General features: G+C 43.5%; 1 protein-coding gene across 1 annotated transcript in view; it reads right to left on the reverse strand.

The window, feature by feature from the left end:
* Positions 1 to 6,920, reverse strand: part of LOC126524732 (solute carrier family 22 member 7-like) — a 56,783-nt gene extending 49,863 nt beyond the window's left edge. The window contains exon 1 of the mRNA XM_050173013.3: positions 6,564 to 6,920. Coding sequence (XP_050028970.3) covers positions 6,564 to 6,920 — 357 coding nt within the window. The remainder of the gene's footprint in view (positions 1 to 6,563) is intronic.
* Between the last annotated feature and the right edge of the window lie 3,503 nt (positions 6,921 to 10,423).

Genomic DNA, 10,423 nt, shown 5'->3' on the forward strand with positions numbered 1-10,423 from the left:
AAAAAAAAGAATTGACTTGTCCTCCCAGCGCTGCGAAAGTGGATGTCTTGCGAAGCTGTTGGAAACCACCACTACAACTGCTGAAGGGGGGGGGGGGGGGGGGGGGAGGGCATGTAATGCTTTATGGTAACGGTAGTAATGGCAATTTAGAGTCATGGGACTAATGGTAATCTTGACGGCACACCTCGTATGGACGCTGTTCAGGAGTCCTAAATATGCGTTGCCTGCCCACAGGGGTGCTGCTACAACAATAAAATCAGTTGCTAGGCTGATTCTCTTATATACGAAAGGCTAGTGACGTCACTCCCCAAGTCGCAAGTTGCCGTCGCTGCGGCCACTTGAGCAACCGCAATCATAACGGTGAAATGTATGCGGGGAGCGCTACGTGCTTCGCATTGTTATCAGGGGCGCCTTATAATCAGTTATGTGGTTCGGATGCTTTTGTGCTTGTTCTTCATTTAAGCGAATACTGTTCTGTATATTGCATGCGTGGTTCCAATGAATGTATGCAAGTTTCGCTTCATTTTGCTGACTGTTTGAAGCCTGCTTCACCTCCGCCGCGGGTAGGCTCGGTATTGCACTACCTCCGAGATAGGCCCATATTTTGGTCCACGGACGATGACCCGAAAAATGCCGAGCAAATAAAGGCTAACAGCATCGCTGCAACAAAGACAGCAGATTTGTGCGACTTTGGAGATTTGCAACCCGACTTTCAACGAAGCTGTTTCTATCGAACAATCGCAATAAAATACAACAAGGCTGATTCTTGGGCTAGTTGGTACGGTTTACTCATAATGGCAAAGCCTCAAGCGCAATTCAAAAAGACAGCGCTGTCCTGTGTCTCAGTCCCGTCCCTGTGTTTTTCAATTGCACTAAAGGCTTTGCTATCGTAATAAAGTTTCACTTTCTTGTAATTATATCGCATGCATTAAAAAGTTGCCGTTACATTTGTGAATCTTATTTTAGTACTTGCCTGCATGTAATGATTTAGAGTACCTCTTCATTGGATTTTTTTAAAAGACAGTAATTCATCAACACACGTTACTTCATCCTAACATTTACCGTGGTGTCCTCCCTCCCAGCCTCCTCCCCTCCCCACTCAACTGCAGCTAGATTTGATATCTGTTGAATTCACAGATTCCCCAGGGAAACGGGATGCCTTCTTTGTCCGCAAAACAAATTCATAAAGCTCCGGATCGCTAGCATGCATAATTTTTATAGCTCTCATAATTATCGCCTCTGCACATGTCTTTGTAGTTTACCTACATATTGGCCATAACGTGCCCTTTATTTTCGCCAAATATAAGCAAAATGTCGCTGAAACAACGTCGGAACGTGTTATGACGAATGATAAGGCGAAACAATGACTCCATAATTATTTGAAACACTTCTAACCGGAACGGCAACGTAAAAATTTTCGCGCATACTGCAGGCAATCGGCACGTCCCCCTCTCCTTCCCACAAAATATAAACCTGTTGTAAACTACAGATATGTCGGGACTCTGGGAAGCTTAGCGGATAGCAGTCATATCACATGCTTTAACACTTGAATAAGGATTTTTTACAAAGTCTGTGTCTAATCCAACCGCATTTAACTTTCCACATATAGTTTCCATGAAGTACCAGTGTTTTTTGCTAAATTTGGCCTTGGCTGGTTTTATAATGCTGCCAAGGCAGCAGGCTCAGTTCTTCGAAATTGATGCGAAATGGGTAATTGGTGCTTTCGCACCAATAGCCCATCTATTTTGCACTTCGCCTACACAACACCCATTAATTTATCCCTGCAGTCGCCAAACAAAGGACACAAGGCGAGGACACCACCGTAAGTTCAGTGAGGACACCAGGCGAAACTAATATTTCCCGCATGAAAAAGTAAGAAAAAAAAAGATGAGGGTTAAATAATAATGGGTAACTCTTCTAAATAATCGAGAAACGTTAAAACTACGCGTCGAATTGCACTTAGAATGCCACCTATTCCTTCAGAGTACAAAATATCTGAAACGCAGAGTTCTCTTGGGAAAATGAGATACCTACATAAAAGCAGCAGCGTGGTACGTTATAGCACTTAATTACATTTTTTTAACGCTGTACTTGAGCAGCACCTATTTACCATCGCACATGAACTTGGCGGACTATTACCATTATGTTTGGAAAATTTGACCACAATTGTAGCTGTAATTATGTCCGCGGGGCCACCTAAGTCTTACACTGCTCGTAAAGCAGATTATTAATGGTATGGTCCACTTGAGTACGTGTTCTACTGGAAAATGTGCGTTTAACCCACCCATTTGGAACATTGCCTACACGTTGGCCATATTATGCGCCTGATTTCCCCAGATATAAACAAGATGTCGCGTTTACCTCACCGAAGACAAAGAAGAAGCAAGCGACAAATCTGGCAATATGCACGAAAACACGTGAAAAAACAAGGGGTTTAGTAATTATCTGCGAAAGTTGCATTTAAAGCATGAAAGTGAATGTTTCGCAAGGCATTGCACTTGAACTTTTCCTATTTGCACGGCATTTCACGTCCGTATCTCGTGCTGTTGCTTTCGGAGTCTGGGGAACATTCAGATTAGCGGCATGTATGTTACCCTGGAACGCTTCAATCATTAGCTTTCTACAAAAGCTGTAGTCAACCTGCACAGAATCAACATATATCGCTCGTCGCTCGGGACATTGTTTCGTACTTCGAACGAACACCGTGCCACGCTTATTTTACCGAGGATACCGGCGGAAGACAACTAAGTTTCGCGTGTAACCCATAAAAATTGGGAGAAAGCGACTATTCATTACCTGTTTTCAGAGCACATAAGCAACCTACACCGTGGAAATTTTCGGCACACGTCACTAAAACGTGACCCTATGTTTTTCAATATGCCAAATATCTGCTGTTTTTGCTCCAGCCAGAACACAATTAATAGTGTGGCTCTTATATAGAAACAGCGTGAAAATTAAATCCTCGCAGTGAGAAGTGACACATGCGTTAAGATGAAACTCAAGTCAGGGTACTACTCGTACTGCAACGGCTTCGCGCGTTTTGGCCACGGCAATTTTTGAGAGCAGATCTACGGTAAGTCGTGATTACACAATGAAATTCGACAGTCATACCGGTAAAAAACCCGCCGTGGTTGCTCAGTGGCTGTGGTGTTGGGCTGCTGAGCACGAGGTCCCGGGATCGAATCCCGGCCACGGCGGCCGCATTTTTTGATGGAGGCGCAATGCGAAAACACCCGTGTACTTAGATTTAGGTGCACGTTAAAGAACCCTAGGTGGTAAAATTTCCGGAGTCCTCCACTACAGCGTGCCTCATAATCAGAAAGCGGCTTTGGCACGTAAGAGCCCTTAATTAATAATTAATTACCGGTAAGAGGTTTGATTAGGCTTTTGATAGTTATAAAATACTGAGACTGCAACGCTATGTAGGCTATCTCTAGGCATGGATTATATAGTTCCAGTATTTGATAATCCAACGATTTCATACCGTAAGGTACACCAGTCGTTGGGCGCGGCTGATTATAATACTTTATCCGGACCTCCGCACGGCACGCAGGGAAAATGTTGCAAGCTTATTATGCTTTCGTATACTGTTTTGGCAGTCCCAAGAAACTGGGCATGGTGCAACTTGCGCAAGTTGTCGGCTTGCTAGGGCGGGAACCGCCCAGCGCCAGGCGTTCTCCACAACGCGAGCGTGTGTAGCGAATCCCGCGCGTCGTCCGCTACTGCACGTCCTTGAGAAGACACAAAGGACAATCCTCGTTGTCTTCGCAAGAATATGCGTAGTAAAGAAAAGCATTACTTATGCGGTTTCTCTATTAAGAAAGAAAATTTAGCTTCAGCTGTAGTTTAGTGGACTTCCCAGGGGACAGCCGGAAGTGCCAGTCCGGGCTTTTGAAAGTGTGGTGCCGTCCAAATGACATAATACCCCCCCCCCCCCCACGTCTGACATGGAGGGGGTGCAAAATTCCCCTTGCACCCCCCCCCCCCCCCTCACACACAGGTAGATACGACTATGTTGACATGGGCGGATAATTTCTGGCTGCACTTCCAAGTCCGCAATGCATCATTGCACGAATACACCCCCCCCCCCCCCTAAAAAAATACAAAAAAAAACGTCAAAACCCCGGATAACGCGCGAAATACTTCATGCAAAGTGGCGCGCAAAACGACTGTCGTCCAAAACCTAGGGAGACAGCGGCATCTTGCCTATGCTTCGATCAGATTTGCGTGGAAAAAAAATGGCCCAGGTGCACTTTTTTTAACGTCAAAATGCGCAACTTTCTTTCCACCGATCCGCGAAAGTTTTGGCTTAAATTGACACAAAGAAAAGAACCTGTTGATAACTTCGGAATGCACCATACGGACGTCACTGACCCAACCTGTATAGCAACGGCATACAATGAGTACTTTTAATTAAAAAAAAGGTAAAGGTAAAATTATAACGATGCATAAAACCTGTGATAAGCTCACACTAAACATTTATCGCCCGGTGTACTTGTACACAGCTAGCAAGGCAATAGAACATTTTCTTTTCAAATATTTAAGCTGCTTCTTGGAAGGCAACATTTTTTTTTTCTTAAGCGGTAAGCATGGATTCAGGCGTGGCCTTTCAACAGTGACCCAGTTATTTCACACTACTAATGATTTGTTTACACTTCTTCATAATGGGCGACATATTCTTCCCGGACTTTGAAAAAGCCCGTGACCGCGTGACGAATTAGAATTTCATATTAAAACTAAAGCATCTGTTTAGAAAGTAGCGTATTCTGTGGTGGCTTGACTGCGACCTAACGCAACTCCATTAACGCGTTCAAATACGTGACTTTAACTCATCAATGGCTCCAGTCCTTTCAGGTGTTCCCCAGGTGTCCGTCCTTGAACGCTTACTCGTTCTTGTTTATCTTAATGATTTCACGTTTGACACTGCTGTACAATGTCGATTTTTCGCGGATGACTGCATCGTTTATCATGTCATTCAATGTAAACATGACCAAATACTTTTAGTAAATGCTTGAGCATAAATTTCTAACTGGTGCCCGACCTGGATGATTAGCCTAAATATCCCTATGTGCTCCCAAGTGACTGTAACAAGAAGAAAGAATCAGTATTGCATACACATAAGATGACCGTTGACATTATGCCTCTGCAAACGTCTAAATGTATGGGGTTTGAAATGCCTCACGATTCAAGATGGTGTGCGCACATTAAAAACATGGTTTCATCAGCCTCAACAAAGGCTCTGGTTGCTTAAGCGACGTCTGAAACATTGTATGACTAAGACAAAACTCGTTGGTTATGCATCACTGGTGCGTCCTCTACTTGAATATGGTGGCGTCATTCGGGATCCACACTAAGACTGACACGGATAAGCTAAAGAAAGTACAAAGGAGAATATCCAGATTTATTTTTATTGCCAATGGAAGACAACTGTTTCTATCTGATCTGCGTTGAAGGTCTGGTCTCCCAACACTGGAGGAACGCGGTAAGTTACTCCATCTCAAGATGCTTTATACGATAGTCAGCCGCCAATTTAAAAGAAATTTTCACGAATACTTGCAGTTTAACACGTCTAGAAGTACTGCGGTAAACACGAACTTACCCCCATTGCAGTCCAGGCTAGAACAATCACTTATCAAGTTTTATTTTTTCCTAGAACGATAACAGACTGGAACAGGCTTCCACTAGGAATAACAAGCATTCTGTTAAGTCTTTCATATCAGCTCTTTTTCATTTGTCAGCGAAAAATGTGTTTTCTTTCGTACCGATATTCTTTTTCAAATCGCGTCCTTATTAACCGGAGCTATTGTTCTGCGCAGTAGCGTAAAGTATGTATGTCGTGTGTTCCACTGTGTATGATCTTGCTATGTTCAAATTTTAGTTCGACATTATATTCGCTTGTAATGTGTCCTGTTTCTTTTTGTATGTACCACCCCTGCTTTGGCTGCCAAAAAGCAGCTGGCTGTATTGTTAAATAAATAACATAACATAACAATACGTCGTGTCACTACATCGATTCAATATTTAACGGCTTACCGTCAATAGTAACCGAGGGATGGGTTTTGCCAAATATGAATTATTTATGAAACAATGATCGAAAGAACAATTATTTTGCTGTGCTTTAAATGACTCTTCGCTAAAGTTTCCGTTTTCGCTCATCGAAGCGCTGCAAGCGCACGACGCACAGAGCGAACGCCAAACCCTCTTCTAGTGAAAGAAGCCCAGCCGGTACAAATTTCCGTAGTAACCCACTATGGCGTGCCTCATAACCAGATCGGGGTTATGGCACGTGAAGCCTCATAATTTAATTCGAATAAACCCTATTTCGAAAGTGGTTGTCCTCGCGTGACACAAACACCGTGCATACAAAGCTCCTTGGGACCTCAAAGATAATCCTTAATAGCCCCAGTTATAAAACTTTCTAAAAACTGCCTCCTTATTGATTACACAACGTACAGTTACATCAGTATGCCTCGTACTCATGCGCCTAGTAGTGATCACGACCGCGCATTTCCGGCCTCTAGGAGTACCCCCGGCCATCTCGACGCCATCAGCACAGAACTCACCGCGATGGGCGGATCGTAGACGTCGCACTGGCTGGGCTTGCCATCGGGACCCAGCGGGATGGCCACGTTCCTCCAGACGTCCACCGGAACGTCGCGGAGCTCGTGCGGAGGAGCACACCAGTGGTGGACATCGTGGGTGAAGAGCCGGCTTCCCAGTGCATGCATCAGCAGCACAACCGCGGACAATATTCCGGTGCAGAGGATGCGACGCTGGACGGCCCCGTGGCCCAGGATGACGTAAACGTTATCCTGGATCGCCTTGTGAGTATCGGCAGTGGAGAAGCCCGTCAGCAGGCTCGATCTAGGTTGCGGAGTCTCGCCCGACGTGGCCTGCGCTGCTGGCGCGCTGGCGGCCATCCTCCGGACTTCGTGAGGGCGATGACGCGGGACCTCAGATCGCACGATTTGGCAGGAAGGGTCGAACTGATCCACCTCTGCCGATGCGGTGATTCTTCTGCTGAATCGGCGCTCGCGCTAGCCCGATTTAGTTGATGATGATGATGATGATGATGATGAAGAAGCCTCAGTTAATGGCACAAACCCACTGTGGAGGATAGGCCACGAATCGGGTGGTAATATGATTCAATAAGTAAAATAAAATCAATTGGTTAATAAATAAATAACACACGAAGAAAAAAAGGAAAACAAATAACCCAAGATGCAAAATAAAGTGTGAATACATGAGATAAAGTATTGATCAATACAATAGTGAGCCTTGCATTGATAGGATTGTTAAAAAAAAGTAAGAAAAAGTAAGGTAAATTATGAATAATAATAGTAAGATTTAAAGTGTTAATTTGTGTTTTTACTTTTTGAATTGCCTAAACTGAAGTAAAAATAAATCAATTCTTGAAACTAAAAACTGTTAACAAGGCATTCTTTTTGTGCCACATAGAAAATTATAAATGGCTAGGCAAACGTTCCTGTGGCTATATCCCAAAACTGTTGCTCCAAGGGAGAGTATAACAGTACTGCTTAAAGGTAATCCTAAATTTTGAAGCGGAATTTCTAGACATAGTTTTCGATGATTAGAAAACCGCCGGCGTGATAATAAAAAATGATCTACAGTTTCTGGTTCATTGCAGAGGTAGCATAGAGGGGATACCGCCAGACCACATCTGTGCAAGTAAAAATTAAGTGTTGGAACACGGCAACGCAGCCTAGTAAATGGAACTTCAAATTTCCGGTTAGGACGCCATTGCCGGTTCCAAGAATAATTTAAGTGTAAAAAATCTGAAGATATTGCTAATGACAGAGCTTTTTTGTCCTCGCTCAAATAAAATTTCCGATATCTGGCTGCAGTAATGTGCGCAGTTGCCGGCAGCACAAATAGCACAGGATCTGCTAAAGAAGCTCTTGCTAAGGAATCGGCTTTTTCATTAATATGAATGTCTCGGTGGCCAGGGACCCATACTATATGCACTAAACTTCAGTGAGGTGGAGCTAATGAATAAAACGTGTTTGCGGTTAGCGACTTTGTAGACGCAGTAAGTGCGCTGCATACAGATAGAGAATCTGTGACGATAATAACTCTTGTAATATGAGTGGGTAATTTCCGCAAGGCAAGAACTATTGCCAGAAGTTCGGCATAAAAAACTGATGTGTAATCTGGTAGGCGCAGTGAAAAAGACCAATTGAGGGATGGTGAGTAGATACCCACACCTGCCTTCTCTTCACACGAAGACGCATCGGTCGCTATTACGTTTATTTTGAAATGGGCCAAATAATCTTGTAAACGGTCATTCAAATATGTTGTGGGCAGAAATTTCGCATTGTGTGGAAAAAATGTCTGCAAATTCAATTTTCAGTGACCCCGGAGACCTATGGAGCGGAATTATTTCTCTAAGGCGAACATTTAAAGGTGCTAATTGCGCTTGCACAAATGCAACTTGCGGGGTATGGAACCGTGACCACGTGGTCGCAAAAAAATGGACCTAGTTCACTAATAAATGCATATTGTCCACGTCGTAGCGAAGAATCATAAGCTCTTAAGTAGGTTTGAACCGTAAGCATGCGGAATCGTGTGTGAAGAGCAGGTAGGCGGGCTTCCTGGTATAATACATTATTAGCAACGAATTTAGGAAGACCTAAATTTAGTCGAAGAGCGTCTCTTTCTAACAGAACAAGGGGTCTTAATTTATATTTTGCACTTCCGGAGAACAAAACACAACCAAATTCTAGAATCGGTCGTACATAGATACGATAAATCAAAGTTAATGTGTCGCTTCGCATACCAGAACGTCGGTTACTGATTCTACGTAGTAAACATACGGATAACGCCAGTTACGTTTTCCGTCATATATGATACCCAAGTATTTAAGCGACTCTACCAGAGGAATGGTTCTCTGTTCATATACTAATCATAACTGTAACGGCCCGGAGAGCGGAAAAACAAGGACTGCACTTTTGTTTACGTCTAGCGACAGGTGCAGATTGTGAAGCCACGTCTGTAGAGTACAGAGGTACGTTTGCAAAGACAGGTGAAGGGAATTGATGTCTCTAGCTGTCGCGAAAAATACAATGTCATCTGCATAGACATACAGATTCACCTCCTGGTGCAGTGGTATTGAACTCATCAACAGGTTAAATAGTATAGGAGACAGAACATCCCCCTGTGGCACCCCTCTTGCCTGATCGAACATTCTTGAAGAAAAGCCGGTTTGAAAACAATGAAATTTTCTGTTTCTTAGAAATTCAAAAATCCACGCCGTTATATATCTCGGAAAATTGTAGGACTGTAATCTGTCCAGCAGTAGAGAGTACTCAACGCTGGCATAAGCTTTTGCTATGTAAAGTGTCACTAAAGCGCTAACTTCTTTTCTATGCTGAGCAAGTTGGATGCGGCTTTTTAAATCTATATGCGCACACCGAATGGAGACACCGGGCCGGAAACCTATTTGACTTGGGCTCAGTAACGAATATTCAGATATATGATCCCTCATACGATCATATAAAACTCTTTCAATTAGTTTTACCATATTTGACGTAAGGGAGATAGACCTAATGTTGTCAAGGTTGTAGCCACCTCCTTGTTTTTTAAGCAGCGGAATAATTTTGGCTGACCTCCATTCAGGTGGAATCCAAGCATTTTTTAGAGAATAATTCACCGTGTTCAGAATGTCATCAGAAGACATTTCGAACAACATTTTTAGCATGGCATTCGAAATGCCGTCAGGACCTGGAGCTGAGGCAGGCAGAGATCTAAGGACATTAGAGAGCTCTGACACTGTGACTTCCACAAAGTCATCGGCGATGGGAGGCCTTAGTGGCCCATTCGGCAAACGTGATGTTAAGCGTTGCGCTAAGCCCTTTCCTATGAATTCTAAAGAAGCAGATAGCTCGCGTGGTGAAAGTATTATCCATTCAGTATTCGCTGGTGTTGGTATGAATTTTCTATAGCGAAGGAATCTTAACAGAGCTTTATTGTTGCTGGGCTTAGAGAGGAATTCATGGTGTTTTTCGTCATACTCATGTTTGGCATTCGATACTGTTCTCTTGAACGCAGCAGCTGAGAATTTATAATCACTCCAGTTACTCGGACACTGATTGTAAAGTAATTTCTTCCACGCGGCTTTTCTTCTTCTATAATCCCGCGTGCAGTCCGAATTCCACCAAGGAGAGGTAGTACTTTTGTTTATGTTAACATTAAATTGAGACTTTTTAAAGGAACTTTTCACTACAGCGCAAAGCCTCATGGCTTTGATGTCATTGGGTACCGTTTTCTGGGAATTGAGGACCGTTTTCAAGATATTCTGAAATTTCTGATAATTTACAAGAGCACGCGTCGGAGACTCCAGGGGAATAACAGGGCATACATTATCAAACCTAATCGGTAGATGGTCACTATTTGAGGCTGAGTC

The sequence above is a fragment of the Dermacentor andersoni genome, chromosome 3 (genome assembly GCF_023375885.2).
Source record: "Dermacentor andersoni chromosome 3, qqDerAnde1_hic_scaffold, whole genome shotgun sequence".
NCBI classification, from domain to species: domain Eukaryota; kingdom Metazoa; phylum Arthropoda; class Arachnida; order Ixodida; family Ixodidae; genus Dermacentor; species Dermacentor andersoni.